This window comes from Antedon bifida, chromosome 6 (genome assembly GCF_963402885.1).
Source record: "Antedon bifida chromosome 6, ecAntBifi1.1, whole genome shotgun sequence".
NCBI classification, from domain to species: Eukaryota; Metazoa; Echinodermata; class Crinoidea; order Comatulida; family Antedonidae; genus Antedon; species Antedon bifida.
The window spans coordinates 12,980,171-13,000,197 of NC_136231.1; the positions used below are offsets into that span (position 1 = coordinate 12,980,171).

General features: G+C 36.1%; 1 protein-coding gene across 2 annotated transcripts in view; it reads left to right on the forward strand.

The window, feature by feature from the left end:
• Nucleotides 1-12,185: 12,185 nt before the first annotated feature.
• The window catches only part of LOC144845458 (cystathionine gamma-lyase-like), a 36,491-nt gene continuing 28,649 nt past the window's right edge, over nucleotides 12,186-20,027 (forward strand). The window contains exons 1-2 of one of the 2 annotated variants that reach the window (XM_078702816.1): nucleotides 12,186-12,475; nucleotides 19,792-19,873. In XM_078702816.1, coding sequence (XP_078558942.1) covers nucleotides 12,308-12,475; nucleotides 19,792-19,873 — 250 coding nt within the window. In that variant the 5' untranslated portion in view covers nucleotides 12,186-12,307. The remainder of the gene's footprint in view (nucleotides 12,476-19,791; nucleotides 19,874-20,027) is intronic. The other variant, XM_078702817.1, reaches the window with a different exon arrangement.

The following is a 20,027-nucleotide window of genomic DNA, read 5'->3' on the forward strand; positions in this document are numbered from 1 at the left end:
AAGTGTTAAATCAAATAATAACGGTGATTTTATTGTTATATAGGCCTAGAATGGATTTTCTCGCGTAGAAATGTACGTACTGTTATGATTGTGAATTGAACAAGCGTGACGAACATTACCTTATTTGGTATTTTACGCGCAAAGTACGCCCTCAATTTGTTACTTTACGCGGTCTTATCTAAGACTGGTTTATAGCAATGGTCTATCAGGAGTGGCTTTAATAAGACCGTCTATCTGATAAAGCCGGCTTTAATCGGGGAGTTAAGACCATCAGTTAAGACTGTTTTATAGCAATCCACCCCTGATATTGCGCAGAGCCATATATATAAAGAGTTACGACATTGGATTATAGTCACGTGATATGCAGATCAATTTGTGTCAAACTTGTCTCCGTTAATGCATGTAAAGTATAGGAGCAAGAAAATACTTTAAACTTTTTCTTATATTTAAAAAAATGTAATTGCACATTTTACGGTGAAATATCGATGTGCACAGCGTACAGAAGTACTTGCGGCAAAGAATATTGCGCGCGCGTGCGCTAGTACATTACAAAGTTCGATTGATTGATTTTGGAACGAAACATCCCATAACTACGTCCTATTAATAACAATTATGTAATATTTTCAATTCATAATGCATGCTTTGATGACTAAATAAAATAATATAGTGTCGTGGATATATTTGTTAATATATTGAATAGGGTATGAACAATATTAAAATAATAAAGGCAAATTATTACAAATGAAATGATGAACGAGTCTAGTCTCTGAAAGTTTGTGTCAAAAACACACAGAGAGCCATATACTGTATAAAAAGAGGGGTGAATTTGTGTGTTTTTTGTATTGGTTCATGCTTTGATGTATCCTGACTTGCATGTAGGCCCTAGCATTTATTCTTTTGTTATTATAGACACAATATATATATGTTACCAAATTAATACCATTAATAAAATTAATTACTAAAATAAAAACGGAATATAAACGTTATTTCATAGACAAAAAAATCTAAAAATAATGCATGAACTATAGGAAAACGCTATACAAAAGAGGCGCGCGCGCCCTCAGCGTGCGAATTCTTTGACACAAAAATGGCTTCTAATTTTCAATGTCGTAACTCTTTATATATATGGCTCTGATATTGCGTAATTTATACCGCCACCTATCGACAAAATCGAATATCACGTGACGTTTATTAGACGGCTGTAAAACTAGGCTATTCAAACTTTATACTACAGCAACTCACGCTGTCTACTACTACACCGCACGTGCTTTATGACTAAAATGGCTGGCAAAACTATTTAATTAAAGAAATCTTGGAATCTGCATGACGATTGGTGTGTACTGCATGATGTTTGGTGTGTACTGCATGACGATGGTGTATAGGCCTACTGCATGACCATTGGTGTGTACTGCATGACGATTGGTGTGTACTGTTATACGATGTAGTATATATCTGATGAGATCTCGTCGCCAGGGGCGCTATTGCGTTTAGAAAATAAACAGGTTGCGATGCAGACCGCCGTTGAGTTAAAAGTTATATTGTCTCCGAGTCAATTATTGTTGAATAAGTAACAACATGGTGTCAGAAGGTGGACATTTTTATCAAATGACTTAGATAAAATTACAGAGAACAATCTACCATGACGTAGAAGATCACAGATCAACACCGTTGACGAAAAAAGGGGTTTCCAGCTAGGCCTAGCGTTCTAAAGACTAGCTGATGGTCGGTAGTACCTGGCGCGCGTGACGTGAGTACGTACATTGTTTACAATCGACGGTAGCCTAGGCCTACACAGAGTGTACGGTAAATTAGCTAGTTACATACACAGTATAGACTAGTCATGGTAACATACTGATTTTCCCCGTGTATGGCAAGAGATTCCTAATTATATTAGAGAACATTCTTTATTTAGGTTTAACACATTTGTGAGTCACAGCTCTCCGGTCTTATGTCAGGCAACTTTTTATTTTTTTATCTTTAAACAATCATTTTTACCTGTACATAATATTTATATAAATGTGGCATACATTACTTTTAGCTTTTTAATTATTTTACTTTTAATTGATTTACAGCATTTTGGAAAGTATTTTGTTGATTTGTTTTTTACTTAAAATGTGAATAGACACCACATTTACTCCCCATAGGGTAATCTGGAAATGCCTGTGGTCCACTATTTGTTTATAGGATTAACCATTATATAATCTTTTGGTCATTGATATCTGTTTCGGCAATTAATCAATTAGCTTTAATTCCTGTTTTAGTAATTAAGTGTATTTTCTTTGTTCTGATAATGATTAAACTTAATGCAAATGGTTTGGAAGAGCATTCGCAGTCAAAGCCTTAAGTGAGCAACATCAATAAAGCAATTTCTCACACTATATTTTGTACCTGTATTTGAATCTTTTGTGTTTTGCACGTCGTGTAATAGTAAAGGTTACATATTTGGCGATCCTGCCAGGACCATTAAAATTTGAGCGCAATATATTTATTTTATTAATTTGTTGGCTGCAAAATTGTCTGTTTACTGTAAAATCGAATGGCAAGACGACGTGCAAGAAGGCAAACACTTGAAAATGAGATGGAGGAGGTGACAATGCAGCACCCTGATTTGAACTCGCCATCTAGGCCTACACAAAACACAGGTACTGGTCATTCGTTGTACCACCAAGTTAAGAATGTTCCAGTGTTTACCGGAAGACGGAAGAGCAGGAAGCGGAATTGACATTGATGACTGGGTAAGAGAACAGAACGCCTTTGAGGAATTAAAAGCACAATTTGGTGAGTCGTTTTTTGCCGAGGATCCGCTCGCTGAATTCTATGAAAGAGTCCGATATCCAGCAGAGACTCCTTCAATATATGCCGTAGAGCTAGAAGCAGTTCTGAGAGAGGTGGAAGAAAGAGTGCAACATCCAATGGTTGATGGCGACCATATGCTGACGCAACAGTTTATGAGAGGAGTAAGAGATACGCATGTAACACAGAGACTTGCTCCCATGAGACCAAGATCTATGACATTCAAAGAGGTAAAAGCAGAGCTCCGTCTTATGGAACGAGAGAACAAGACTACAAAAAATGTACAACAACAGTCAAATCAAGCTGACCGTCCAGAAAAAACGAAATTAGACAATTTGACAAAATCAATGAACGATTTAAAAGAACAGTTTACACAACTGCTGTCTATACAACAAGCCCAAGCAAGACCTGATTTCATGAGCGCACAACAACAACAATATGAAAATCAAGAACTTATACGGTGCAGAAAGTGCGGACAAGAAGGTCATATTGCCGTTGGATGCAGAATGCCGCCGTTAAACTACAATGTTCCACGGTGGAGAGGTGCACCGTGGGACCAACACCACAAGTAAGCCTTAACAATGTAATTACTTCTAATAATGTTTCCTCTGTTCGTAGTTCTCTTATAGGAGAGGCTAATGAGGATATTGTAGAAATTAATGGCATCACCTATAGGTCATTAATAGACTCCGGGTCCCAGGTAACATCAATTACTGAAACTCTGTGGAAAGCTCATCCATAATTATGCAAACTAAATTTAAATCATGTTAATGTAAATATCAAAGCTGCTAATGGGCAAAATGTAAATTATCTTGGTACTATTCCTATAACAGTTAACATTTTAAATATGATTTACAAAGATGTGCCTGCTCTTGTAGTCCCCGATGATACCTATAGGTCCAGAGTACCTGTACTCTTGGGCACAAATGTTATTCGAGCATCTAAAAAAGACCAAGAGCATGGTAATGAATTTATGGATAGGATTAAGAATTAAAACAGTTCATGGCACACTGCATTTGTTGAATCTATAATATGCAATAGTAGTATAGGTGACCAAAATAAAACGGTTGGTTATGCTAAATATATTGGTCGTTCACCGTATGTTTTACAGCCTGGCCAAGAAGTTAGTTTGGTGTGCCAAGGTCCACCAGTTTACAGAGCAGGTTATAATTATTCATGTGTAGTAGACAATTTAAGTTCTTCACATTTATCAATTCATATTGTACCTCACATAACTTGTGTCACCGCCGACAGAAAGATACCAATTAGATTATGTAATAGATTTTCACGGCCAATTACTATTGCGCCGCACAGTAAAATTGCACATGTATCTTTCGTACATAATTTGCATGACTTTGATAATAATGATTTCAGCATAAATGAAACCAATAACTTAAGTCCAGGGCTAGCAGTGAATTGTAATATGAGTAATTTAAGGGTCACAGATAATGAAACTCTATCACAACTTGACTTATCCAAATCAGATTTTGACAATCCACATCAAAAATCTCAACTCACAAATTTGTTACACAATTACTCTGATGTCTTTTCAAAAGATTCTTTAGATTTCGGTTGTACATCAACAATTAAACACTCCATCCCCTTAATAGACAGTAATAGCCCACAATTTCGTCTCCCATACCGACGTATACCTCCATCACAGTACCAAGATGTGAAACAAGTTTTAAATGAAATGTTAGAGTCAGGTGCGATAAAACGAAGTGCTAGTCCGTATGCCTCACCAATTGTTATAATTAGAAAACGCGACGGGTCGATCCGAGTTTGTATTGATTATAGGCAATTGAATCAACAGACTGTACGCGATGCTTTTCCTTTACCTCGTATAGAAGATGCATTAGACGCACTAGGTTAATCCAAATATTTTTCCGCTTTTGATCTTACTTCTGGGTATTGGCAAGTAGAGGTTGAGGAACGTGACAAGTCTAAAACAGCATTTACTACGCCAATGGGTCTTTTTGAATGTAATAGGATGCCTTTTGGTTTAAAAAATGCCCCTGCTACTTTCCAGCGACTAATGCAAACATGTTTAGGCGATTTGAACTACTCTTCTTTACTTTTATATTTAGATGATATCCTCGTTTTTTCTTCAACATTTGAAGAACACCTTGCCCGTATTGAACTAGTGCTTCAACGCTTAAGAAAGCATGGTCTTAAACTTAAACCATCCAAATGTCATCTACTTCAAAAAGAAGTTCGTTATTTAGGTCATATAATTTCAGCTCATGGTGTTGCCACTGACCCAGACAAAATTAGTCAAGTTCAAACATGGCCAACTCCCACTAATCGACGTGATGTACAACGTTTCTTAGGTTTTTCTGGTTATTACCGTCGGTTCATTAAAGATTATTCTAACATTGCTGCCCCACTATATAGATTGACTGCGGGCGACCCTAAACGAAAGAAAAGAGGAAAAATCCATTACCCAACCCAACCTTTTATCTGGACTAGCGATTGTCAGGAGGCCTTTAATAATTTAATTTCTATTTTAACATCAGCTCCTATTCTTAGTTATGCTGATTATGCTCTACCATTTACAGTTCGTACCGATGCTTCAGGAGTATGTCTAGGTGCAGTTCTCAGTCAGGAACAAAATGGTAATGAACGTGTTATCGCCTATGCATATTTACAGTTTATACAGATAATAACCCCATCTTATATGTAATGACAAGAACTGATTCTGATTCTACTCCGTTAAAATTACCCAACTCATCTTACCCCTGCAAAATTCTCTCCCCTCAAGTAGTACTAGCTGTTTGCGATGGACATTTAACTGACCCTACCCCGTTTCTTCCACCCGTAGATGTAAACTGTTCCTATTCAACACGAACAATAACACTCCCCTTGCAACAGGTTCCTTTAGGCTACCCCATTTGTCTAAACAGGAGCTCATTAATGCTCAAAGGGATGATCCTAACATCTATTTACATTTATTTTTCAGGTTAAAATCGGCAATTCATTTGCAACTCTTAGAAATTTACAGACAGTATCCCTCGAAGTACGCTCATACAGGGAAGAAGGTACTGTATGAGTGGCACGTATTTGGAGGATTTTCATAGATGAGGGTGAGGTATTGGGCATGTCGGGGATGGGGGTTCGCAGTCGGTTAAGGGGGATTCGCTGTAAAGGGTGGGGGGGGGGGGGGGGGGTTCGCCCGAACCATAACCCCCACCCATCCCCCAATCGACGTCATTCTCGGCCTTAAATCCGATTTCGACCCAGACCCAGTAAACCAGTTGCGAAATCGCCTCGAATTATCTTATACTACTGCAACAGATTGCCTTAAAAAAGCTCGACATAAACAAAAGCAAACGTATGATAAAGGAACAATTGAGGCTGTCTTAGAACCTGGTGACCGTGTATTAGTACAACGTAAACATATTGTAGGTACACAGAAACTAGCAAATAAATGGGAATCGGCTCCTTATATAGTAATTTCTAAACACCCAGATGTTCCAGTTTATACCGTTTCAAATACAGAAAATGACAAGCTTAGAACTGTTCACCGCAATCTGTTAACAAAATGTATGTTTCTTCCTATAAATGTTGAGGCTGATCTTATTGTCGACCCTCCACCGGTTTACGACAATTCAGAGGCCGAAGAGAAAGGGGTACCAACTGAAATTGAGAAAGAAACACCAGATACGGAAAATATAATACCTAGCAACAACATCCCTAGTACAAATCTTAGTGACACAGAAACTTTATCTGATACAACAAATGCACCACTAAGACTAGTTCGAACCCGTAAAAATATTGACAAATATGGCTTTACATCAAATCAACACATTTTAAGTGAAAGTCTAACTACACCTATAACCCATCAACCACAGTCAATGTCATTATCTCTGTTTGAGTTTTAATTATCTGTGACAAATTGTATATCGTTTTATAGTGTGTGTTTTATAATTATATCATCTATTTTTATTTCACTGTATATCTTTTATCAATAGTTTTAACCTAAGTATTATTTTCCATATTTTTGAAATTGAAACATACAGTATGTTATTAGATTACCGTAAACAATATTTCATTATAATTGTATTTCATTATGCTATATCGTGATTTCAACTATGATTTTAAGAAGTAATATATTTAAAGTTTATCTTTTATTCTATTTGATTTTTTTAATAGCATAGTGTTATGTTAAATGTGCTGTTAAATTTTGTAAAGAAATGTCAGGTGCCATTTCCTCAAAGGAGAGGTGAATGTGGCATACATTACTTTTAGCTTTTTAATTATTTTACTTTTAATTGATTTACAGCATTTTGGAATGCTATTAAGTATTTTGTTGATTTGTTTTTGACTTAAAATGTGAATAGACACCACATTTACTCCCCATAGGGTAATCTGGAAATGCCTGTGGTCCACTATTTGTTTATAGGATTAACCATTATATAATCTTTTGGTCATTGATATCTTTTTCGGCAATGAATCAATCAGCTTTAATTCCTGTTTTAGTAATTAAGTGTATTTTCTTTGTTCTGATAATGATTAAAACTTAATGCAAATGGTTTGGAAGAGCATTCGCAGTCAGAGCCTTAAGTGAGCAACATCAATAAAGAAATTTCTCACACTATATTTTGTACCTGTATTTGAGTCTTTTGTGTTTTGCACGTCGTGTAATAGTAAAGGTTACATATATATATATTTTTTAGATTCAATTTTAATGATTGTTCAATTTGATGCCTCGCAATTTTTTAATTTGTATATCTTTGTATTTTTATTGTTTACTTATATGTTCAAATGCAGTATTGGAGAGCCATCTCGATAGTGCTTTGCACTCATGGCAATCCTCAGGGTGCTGCACCACTGTCTTGTTGTCATGTATTTTTGTGCCTGAAAATTGAATAAAATAAAATAAATAAAATACCAAATACCTCCACCACCGCCAATGAGTGTCAAGGTGGCAAGTGACAGTGAGCAACAGTGGAAAACATTCCAGCAGAACTGGGACGACTATTTCATAGCAACGGGCCTAGATAAGAAAGATAAGACTGTTCAAGCTGCTACACTAAAATCCATCATGGGTGCTGAATGTAAAGAACGTTTGACAAAGCTAAATTTATCAGATGTGAAACTACTGTAAAAGATCCGAAAGAAATCCTAAACAAGTTGAAAGCACACTTCACAACGACTCGAAATGTATTATGCGATAGGTTTATTTTCCATGGCATTGAACAACAACCAAAAGAAGACATCAGTCAATATGTACATAGATTAAAACAGTTGGCAGAACCATGCAAATTTGGAGCTCTTAATGATGAAATGATTAGAGATCGTCTAGTTTTAGGTGCTTGGGACAAAAATGCTAGAGCAATGTTATTACGCAAAAAAGAATGCAACCTAGAAAGGGCAACAGAATTGCTTAAAGTCAGTGAAACGACGACACAACAGCTAACTGATGTAGCTTGGACCGAAACAAAAGAAGTGAATTTCGCAAAGACAAAAGAGTACAAAGAAAGCGGCCAAACAAACAAGAAACAATACAAGAACACCACCACAAAGACTAGCAGTCACAGCTCAAAGTCGGGTACTTGCCGATACTGTGGTAAACAACATGAATTCAAGAAGGAGAAATGCCCGGCATATGGGAAGAAGAGTGGAAAATGTGGATTGCAGAATCATTTCAAAGAGATGTGCAAAACAAAACAAACAAGAACAAATGTAAACAGAGTAGAAGATGACTTAGCTTTCAATGTTATAACAGTTGGAGCCATAAATGATGGGAAGGGAAAATTAATGGTATCCCTGCAGATTTATGAAAAACACCAGTGGAGAGGTCAAAGAGGTGAAATGTCAGGTAGGCACAGGAGCATCATGCAATGTGATGTCATATCGAGACTTGCAGACACTGGAGTGCACAGATACACATAATATGAGATATTCATCAACATCACTGAAAATGTACAATGATGAAGTGATCACAGTAAAAGGTGAAAGTACCATAAATTGCAGACACAGTCAACAGAATTCAGAAATACCTGTGTATATATTTAACATGACACAAGCACCATTGCTGTCTAGCTGTATATCAATAGAAATGGGGCTAACACAAGTGGCAAAACACATCAATCAAGTTCAGAAGAAAGATTACAGCCAAGAGCTAGAAAAGAAAATAATAACTAAATAACCAGAGGTATTTGAAGGCTTGAAAAGCTATCTGGAGACTATCACATCGAAATCGACAAAGATGTCACACCAACCAAGCATCCCGCCAGGAAAATTGAAGTAACAATAAAAGATAAAGTAAAAAAGAAACTTCAAGAATTAGAGGCGAAGAAAGTGATCGAGAGAGTCACCAAACCTACAGAATGGATAAGCAATATGGTGATTGTTAGGAAACCTGGCAAACTGAGAATTTGCTTAGATCCACGTGATTTGAACATAGCTTTAAAACGACCAGAATACCCTATGTCCACAGTGGAAGGGATCTTGCCGGAATTAACGAATGCTAAGATCTTGTCTGTTTTAGATGCCAAGGATGGGTTCTGGCAGGTGAAACTAGATGGAGAAAGCAGTGACCTAACAACATTTGCTACTCCATTTGGACGGTACAAATGGTTAAGACTTTCATTTGATATCAATACAGCTCCAGAAGAATGTCAAAGAAGACAGCATGAACAAATCGAATGATTAGAAGGAGTGCAAGTAGTGGCAGATAATTTTCTGATATACGGTTGTGGAGTAACTATGAACGAAGCTATCATAGACCATGACAACAAACTGACGATCTTTCTAGAACGAGCAAAGGAAGCAAATCTGAAGCTAAACAAGAACAAAATGAAACTAAACAGAGGTCAAATACATCGGACACATACTGAGTTCAGAAGGAGTAAAAGCAGACCCACTCAAAATCAAAGCAGTCAAAGAAATACCTGTGTCAGAGGACAAGAAGGCAGTACAGAGGTTGATAGGCTGTGTAACACATCTTGCGAAATTCTTACCAAGAATCACAAGTTGCAGAACCACTACGGAGACTTACTGATAAGGATACACATTTTGACTGGATGGAACACCACACAGAGGCATTCAACAAGATAAAGCAGATGTTGACTACAGCACCAGTCCTGAAATACTACAACATCAAAGAAGACTAAGACTAAGACAGTCTGATGCCTCAGAATCTGGGTTAGGAGCAACACTTCTACAAACGGACATCCGGTCACATTCGCATCCAGAGCCTTAACTGGAGCAGAAAGGAACTATGCTCAAGTAGAAAAGGAACTGCTGAGTATCCTGTTCGCATGTGAACGATTTGACGAGTACATCTATGCCAGGGAACTGGTCACTGTACATACAGATCATAAACCTTTGGTAGCCATACATAAGAAGCCTATATCTAAAGCATCGAAGAGATTACAACGGATGCTGCTACGGATGCAGAAATACAAATTAGACAGCCAGTATTTACAGGGCAGTAAGATGTACATAGCAGACTGGTTAAGCAGAGCATTCTTACCAGGACAAGAAAATGAAGACAACATATTCAAAGAAATAGAACAGATCAATGCAGCTGATTACATAAACGTTAGTAGGCCAACCCAAGTACCTGCTTAAGCAAGCAACAGCGAGGGACAGCCAAAGCCAAATGCTAATGGAGATGGTCAAGCAAGGCTGGCCAGACACAAGGGCAGATGTAACAATCAGCATCAGAGAACACTTCAATTATCGAGAAGAAATAACAGCACAAGATGGCGTCCTATTTAAAGGACCGAAAATCATGGTACCTATCGAGATGAGGAAAAGACTATTGCAAAAAGACTCACTCAAGCCATCTAGGTGTAGAAGCATCGATCCGTAGAGCTAAATACAGCTTGTTCTGGCCAGGGATGTCAGCAGACATCAGAGAGGTAGTTGACAAATGTCAGATATGTCAAACATACCAGGACAAACAGAAAAAAGAGCCAATGATGTCATACCCGATACCAACCAGACCATGGGAGATTATTTCTCAAGACATACTTACGTATAGGAGTAAAGATTACCTTGTAACAGTAGATCACTACATTGACGTGTGGTTCCTGGATGAATTTAAAGATCTAACATCTAACCTCATCATAGAATGCACAAAGACACATTTTGCCCTACAAGGAATTCCATCGAAACTGATCGCGGACAATGGAAGGCAGTGGGTGAGCAGAGATTTTGCAGAATTCACTAAGAAATGGGAATTCGACCATGTAACCAGTTCACCTTACCACAGCCAAGCAAATGGGAAAGCCGAGGCAGCAGTGAAAATTGCAAAGAAAATACTGAAGAAAACATCAAAAGAAGGATCGCAGAATTACAGATTGCTATTCTGGACTGGAGAAACACAAATGAGGCCGGACACAGCCCTGCCCAACGACTCTTGTCTAGAAGAACAAACACTCTCTTGCCAGTAAAATATATTCTTCTTCAACCACAGGTAGTTACTGGAGTTCCAGAACACATTAAGAGAAGAAAACAAAAATCTAATCTGCAGTACGACAAAAGTGCTACAGAACTTCCAGAACTTGTCATTCGGGAGACAGTTAGACTCTGACCGGAAAACAACAACCTAGAGTGGAGAACCGCGACGTGCAAGAAAAAAGTAGGACCTCGTTCTTACCTGGTGGAAACCATAAACGGCAAACTATACCGTCGGAGAGAAACGTTATGGAGACAACGCCAACAGTTCAACCAGAGACCATGAACAGAATCAGACAGGACAGACAAGGCCACAGACAACAAACAACCATCTACTGGAACACAAGACAAGGTTACAATACCAAACACACCAGGCCTGGCCCAAAAGAAATATAACTATGCCGGCTCGATTCAAGGACTTTGTTTAAGGAGTTTAAGAAAGGAGTTTATCTTTGTATTATTATTATTTTTAAAAAAATCAAAAAAAAATCAGCATAATGAAAAGGAAGGGAGATGCTGTGTAAAATAATCTATGAAGAATTCAACAGGATAACACATGAATCTATAGAGAATGTAATCATTTATTTCTCATAACGTAATCATCTAGATACAACTAAACAATAACTTTAACAATATAATTCTAAAAAAGAAAACAATAAAGAAAGGGAGATGTTATACGATGTAGTATATATCTGATGAGATCCCGTCGCCAGGGGCGCTATTACGTTTAGAAAATAAACAGGTTTCGATGCAGATCTCCGAGTCAATTATTGTTGAATAAGTAACAACAACAACATGTACTGCATGACGATTGGTGTGTACTGCATGATAAATGTGCTTTTAATTCTATATTTATATCTAAAGAGTTGTAAAGCATCCTGTAATTGGCGATTTTTCGCTGTTGGATGTGGTTGAAATAAAATAAAAAAATAAAATAAACTGAAGGCAGAGGAGGCGTTCCATATCAAAGTGGTATTTGCAAGTCACTATTAAAGGCCTATTGATTTTTAAGTGCAACGTCATTCTTACTATCAATTCAAAGAACTTATAATTGTTAAGGCCATTCTGCAGCGAAGCCTCTTCCAGTCGCCGTCAAATAGAAAGCATGGGTGATAATAAAAGTATAAGTTCTGAAGGAGGTACATTTGTAAGTTTTGCAACGAATGCTATTCATGCTGGACAAGAGCCTGAACGTTGGAAATCCCTAGCTGTTGTACCTCTCATCTCACTCTCCTCCACGTTCAAACAGTCTGCCCCGGGTGAATGTCCTGGGGTAAGTACGATCATTTTTCATTCTAGCCTAGAAAACTAATAGTAATAGTGAGCTTTCGCGGTGAACAAAGGACGATCGGGGCCACGGACGAGGAATCGGGACAATTCGGCGCTAGGGTAATATACGCTAGCCTAGGCCATATGAGGCCTAGCGGTCCTGTTTTGTTGGTTTACGATGAAATCGGTCGCGTCTGAAATCGGTCGCGATAAAATCAACTTCCGGTATTTTGTATGGCGCGCCGCTAGAGCTATACTTTTGATGATATCGGTCGCGTTTAAAATCGGTCGCGTTTGAAATCGGTCGCGCTATTTTGTATGGATCGAGCGGGATGCATGCTAGAGCGGGATATACATTTTTCGTTTATATAGATTTAATTGATATAGGCCTAGGCCTAGTATGATAATAGTTTTTTAGGAACTAGATTATTTATGTGGATATTTTTTACTTGGTTAATAAATATTTATTATCAATCATTAAAATAATTTATTTTTTGTATTTCACAGGTCTCGTAGAAGGACTGTGTCTTTTCAAAATGGCCATTTCTAAACACGTTTAAATATTAATGTTATATTGGGCATATAATAATTTACCTCTATTTATATGTACTGTAATTAATATATTATAATTATAGAGAATATACGTCTGTCGTGTCTTTTATTATGCAAACAATACGTAAAAGAGAACAATTTATTTAAAAACAATAATTTTTATAATATAGCCCGTAAAGCCAGCGTATCCATTTTTATACTTATGCATACTGTGGCAGATTATATCATATCCATGTCATTAACAACATACTATTCGATCACCTTATTTCTATTTTATTTATATCCGTTATGTAGGATAATATTAAGTGTATAATGATTATTGTTGAGGCAAATCACGTGTATACAGTATTTTTATTTCTAATGTTTAAAATAGTTTTTAGTAAAATGATTGATCTTTAAAAGGCGAGTTACTGAAATAAACCCCCGAATAAGCCATATTGGAGATGCGCCTTCTATGATCGTGCAGCTGTTTCCTCTAACAATACGTTATTTTGCTGACGGGGTTTCCCCTTTTTTAAAAACATGTGTGTCAAATCATGGACAAAACACGTACGATCGTTGTTCATGGCGAGGTAAAGATGACGTCTATTACTAATAACCATACATTTAAAACGTCTATAGGCCTCCTGCACGTGTTTTTGTGAAACGATCCAATGAGCTATAGATGCTCGACGCGATTATGAGATCATGTTCATTCATTCATTCTTTATTTAGCCTTTAAAATCGAAATACATTTAAAAAATAGGTAACCAAATCAAGACGTGGAAATATGAGGCAAGGATAAGCAAAAGCAAATAAAATCGCTGTAGCTCACAGGCTTGCTTATCCATAATAATTCCGAATAAAGCACCTTTTCTATAATTTGACAGTATGATTTATATATAATTTACGTATATACGTCGGCGATACTATAGATTTTAATTTGAATATCTTTTATTTCTTCATTTATAATAATCATTTAATGTAAATAATTAAGTAAGTGCAACTCAGTGTCTCACATTCATACGCCGTTCGTAAATCTAAATGTTTAAATATCAGTGCAGATTACCTCTTTGAGAATCGTGTCCACCTTTTGTACATCATAGTCCTACTGTAGGCCGGTAGATTGATTTATAACGGCATGTTATCTATATATTTTATTAATATCCTAAAACCATATGTAATTGTTTGCATAATAAAAGACACGACAGACGTATATTCTCTATATAATATATTAATTCAGTACATATAAATAGAGGTAAAATATTAATATTATATGCCTAATATAACATTATGCCTAATATAATATTTAAACGTGTTTAGAAATGGCCATTTTGAAAAGACACAGTCCTTCTCCGAGACCTGTGAAATACAAAAAAAAAATTAATTTAATTATTAATAATAAATATATTAACCAAGTAAAATATATCCACATAAATAATCTAGTTCCTAAAAAATATCAATTACCCTTTGCAAAAAAGCCGTATACGATCCGTATACGCTGAAAACGTATACGGATCGTATACGATTTCACTGTTTACATTATTTCCACTCTGTTGCTCCACAAAGAGTTGGCGTCGTATACGTTTAGCATACGTAACGTATACGTTGTTTATTCATGATAAGAATATCGTATACGAGACGTATACGAATCATATACGAACAAACTAGGCCATTTTATAAATTATAATAGTAGTAATGAGTAGAATAGAGCTAAATAAAACATTTAAATTGTCATTACAACAAATACGTACGTACGTAGGCTGGCTCTCTGGCATAGCTAGCACCAGCCACTAGTCTAGTACAGTATTATTAGTATAGCCTAGTAGTATTAGGAGCTAGGACATAAGACCATATTTATTTCAATTTATTAGATAGCCTAGGCTACCGATAAAATTCAAACAACGTTTTTCGCAAGTCAAACAGGCTAAACAGGTATACTACTACTAGGTAGGCCTAGAAAGGACAAGACAAGGGGCCATTTTCACGATGTTGTTTGCAGTTTTCCTTTATAAAATATGGCAGAGGTCAGTAAGTTCAGCCGCCGACGACGACCGAGCGTCGCTCGGTTGCCTACAATTGCAACTCGTGGTCGACTCGGTTCTCTGGTGGCCAATCATGCATATCATCGGGTACGTCGTTCAATCTTCTCAATTCGTCACACCACGTGCGAGCTTTGGGTGGTCAAATTACATCGTTTATGTTAAGCGATATTATTCCGCGACATGTGTTGTAGTACAGCATGGAGATGGAGTAACAATAATTTGGCAAATAATGCCGAAGAGGAAAACCATGATCCAAAACAGAAGTGGGATGTGTTGATATGTACATTAACATTATATAATAATAATAATAATTATCTAACAATGAATACAATCGGATTTTGAATAAGTTGATCACTTCCGTAGAAAAAAATTAAAAAACAAAATTAGTGGTTATAGTAAATACAATTATATCGAATTTCAATTTTTTCCCGGTTAAGCGAACAGATTGAATTGCTTTCATTTATCTGAGCGGTATTTCTGCTTGGTGATTAAGAAATCATAAAACATGTCTTTAAAAAATAACCACCCTCAACTGTAAATAACAAATTAAATAAGTCTACTAAACATTGTTGATTTCCCATGGACCCGACAATACCCCAACTATTTCATTCATAATTGTTTATTTGTAACAGTTTATTTGAAATCCTTGTCCTTTGTTAATTCAATTGTGTGACAATTAAATTAGATTGTACATGCTGATGCTGTATATTATGTAAAAAGATGAGTCATGTTTATCAGATTCTTGAAAAAGATCAAAACTTTGAATTCTCAAAATGTGTTCTATATCTTTATTTGGCGTTAGACTCGTACTACATTCATTAAAATGATAAACAAATATCCAGCAGCCCGCAGCCGTGTGTACAGAGGGGGCACAACAAAACTATTAGCTACTAATATTGTACACAATGTATTACTTCCTTTTTTTAAGTAACACATATTCAATATTATAGTAAAACGTCTATACGTCAATACGTAGTTACGAGGCGGTATCCTCGCAACTAGGCTCATAGTTGTTTACCACTCCAACACATATGATATGAATAAAGCCTATCTTATTAAATAGTATCTCGCGCCCGCGCATATACAACAAAAAGTTACAAAGGTTCACATATTTATATTAACGATTTTTTTAAAATTTACGAATTAAATAAATAAAAATATAATTAAATACCGCTTGGCCTGTCAATGATGGAGGCATAAAAATGGGGGCGTGGGGTACTTTTTTACCAGGGAGATGTAATTTTTATTTCACCGTTGTTGATTTACTACTAGCTAGAGTAGGTTATTATAATAATACAACCAATATAACCAAATCTAATATATGGGGGAAAGCTAGCAAGCTTATTTTCACAATGAGTGTACCACAGACTCTTTTCCTTGGCGTATTTTTCCCAGGCCTAGTTACTCTTAGTTTACTAGAGCTGCTGCAGTAGCTAGTTACTGCATGTTCGATCTATACAATTACAATATGCCTATAGCCTAGCTAGCTAGAAGTCATCGAATTTACTATCTACTTTGGCCTACTGTAACTAGGCCTACATCCCATTTTTTATTTTTTTTATGGCGAGTTAAAACCCGTAGCAAAAAAAAATCCTGTTGGACAACAGCAATGATGATTGAAAATGAATGAAATCTGATCCATGTGATGCATGCATGCAGAACACACAACACAGGCACGTTTTGGGCGAATTTATTTGGATCATTCCATATATATTATAGGGAGCCACATGTATTCTACATTTTTATTACATCGTAATTTATGTATTTTACTTACTTGTTTTAAATTTAATATACTGCGGGTCCAATTTAATATTTATTTATTTATTTCCAAGTACATTAATATTAATTAAAGCACTTTCTAAATTAATAACAGCACATTTTGTATGATTTACTTATTAATGGAACGTACCAAAGGTAAAGAAATAGCAGAGGGGATAAACAAGACGGAACAGTCTGGGTGGGTTTTTATGCTTGATAGAAAAATAACGTCTTGTAAAATACAGCACCAATTTTTTTCATTAGCGAAAACTATGAACTAAATCATCATAGGGAATTTAATGTACATATACCGACTGAAAAAAAAAACAAACAAATTGTACACTAATTATTGAAGTCAAGATGCTCCTGCCATCGTAAACGTATGCTATCGTCGTCTTGTAAAAAGAGGGACAGTCCCTTTTCGGTTTGTAATATGATGCAGTTTGTATACACGCGTACTCGTATCGTATACGGATCGTATACGGATCGTATACGGATCGTATAATTAGGAAATTGTTTATAAATGATCGTATACGGTTCGTATATGTTTATTATGCGGGCAGGAACTTCCGAATTGACGTATACGTTTCGTATACGAAATGGACTTCCTATACGAAACATATACGAAACGTATGTAAATCGTATACGTTCGTATACGGCTTTTTTGCAAAGGGTAAATCTATATAAACGAAAAATGTATATCCCGCTCTAGCATGCATCCCGCTCGATCCATACAAAATAGCGCGACCGATTTCAAACGCGACCGATATAATCAAAAGTGTAGCTCTAGCGGCGCGCCATACAAAATACCGGAAGTTGATTTTATCGCGACCGATTTCAAACGCGACCGGATGAATATAGACTACTATAAAGAATATTTGGTTGAATTCTCGTGGTAAGTAGTAGGGTCGAAGTGCAACGGTGATAAGCTCTACATCTGGTGTACATACTTGGTGTTTCACAGTTATTACACCATCTCTCATTGATGTACAGTAGATGCATACTCCGCCTCCAATAGTTTTACCAGAGTTCGCAGTCCGGTCTCAGCGTTGACACAAGTATCCATCAATGAATGATTCTTGTGGTATCCTTGAACCAGGTTTCAGAGAAGCACATTATATTGCTTTCTCTGTATTCATTTATGTGTTCAGTGCATGCCTTCAGCTCATCTAATTTATTTCTAAGAGATTGAGCATTTCCAGTTAAAATCGATGGTAAAGGAGCTATGAACTTGCGTCGTCTCAGTCTGGCCTTCAGTCCTCCTCTTCTTCCTCGTTTCCGTTTGGTTTTTTGCTTCCGGTATTCCATCTGTTGATCGAGCAAGCCCCGGGCCGAATGGCTGGGAATGAGGCCTAGGCCTAAGACGAAGCAACTCATACCGGGATAACAGATCACTCTTGGTGCGTCTCCTACGCTAGGTAAGTCAGTAGAAAACGATAGCCTAAAAACAGGATACAACAGTACTTGAGCACAACATAATTGCTTGGTGTACAATTAAATATGTTAAACAACATAAAAAATATGTAATTTAACGATAAATACTTCCACAGTTTATAACCCAGGTAGTCGCCACGGAGCTGCGCCCTCATTTCCTCACAAGTCGCCAAAACGGAAAACCCCTATTTGGTATCGGCTGCCATAAACAAGCTTATTAAATTTCTTTGGTACATTTCTATCTAACGAACATTGTATACTTGCTTTTCTGCTTGATAAATTCTTGTTCAATTGATGTTTAAAATAAGATACGATAAATTACACAAACTCTTAGCTTAATTTTCCAACACTCTACATCTCGTGTATTAGATAGATTATTTTAGAAACTATGACTTTTTAAAAAAGACATAAATTTGACGAATTTGGAACTTTTTCATCAAAAACAACACAAGAATGACGATATGTTGAGAAAGTTATGAAATGTTATGTTTGCAAGTTTTAGAGATGTACGCGAGACACAAAAATTACAAGGGGGAGAAAAGATGATGATCTTTGACAATCACAAGGGTTATCCTGCAACATTGTTGTGGATAGCCAATAAATATTTTTCTCGACACAAGTTTTTCGTAATTCAATTCAAAAGACATTTATTTTCGTCCACCAGTCAGAATCCCAAAAAGATTGCGGGATTGCCTTGACAAATTAATAATTAATAATAATTGTAAAAAACAAGTAAAAAAAACATTGAATAAATAAAAATAAAACTAAATAAAAAAAATTAAGATTATACTAGTAAATAAAAGTTGAAAAAAATAGTTAAAAAATGATGAGCAGATAAAAGTAATACATGCAGATCAATTTGTTTACAAAGTGGGTGAAGCTTGCACGTTGCATGCTGGGAATTGCCTAATTATATAAAAAGAGTGAAAAAAAGGGGTACAATTTAATTTTTATAGTTAATAGGGAGTTTTCACAATCCTACGAATACGATAACGAAAAAGGTACGTGTTGCTTGGCTGCCTAGGCCTAGCGTAACATCAAATCAAATCGAGTGAGGACTTTAAAAACTGCTATTTATCAAAATTGACCTGGTATTTTAGTAAATTACTTTAGTAAATTACTTTCAATAAATCTATAATTATATTATAATCATGAATCATTCCTGATTCAAATGCAAAATGTGCAAAATAGATCAAAAACTATACTCGTTTTGTAGTTACGAATATGACTGGTGATATTCGTCAACACGAATATGCTTTACGAATATGAAATGGGGATCAGCTCAAAAGTTTCACAAATGTGTGACGTATCCGTTTTCGTTATCGTATTCGTAAGGTTGCGAAATCTTCCTATAATCGTAGCGAAAAAAATTTGAATCCCTAAAAAAAGCAAACTCTAAATATGCAAAGAATTTTTTTTATTATAGATATATAATATAGAAAGGATAGAATAATATTATATGCTGTTTTAACCCTTTTGTTGTTAAATTTTCAATAACCTATTATTAGGTTACATAATTAATATTAATAGCAATATTTTAACTCTTTCTCAGGGTTATGACTACAGTAGAGGGGGTAACCCTACAAGAGATGTTCTTGAGCAGTGTGTTGCATCATTGGATAATGCCAAATATGGTACAGTATGTCTCAATATGTTGCCATACTTTTAAATTAAAGCATTCCATACTTAGAGGCACAATGCTAAACCTAAAGGCCAGGCATTGAATGATGTTTCTTCTGACTTTTTGTTATAGGTCAATCAAACAGTTATTTTGCAGCTAAAAATTGC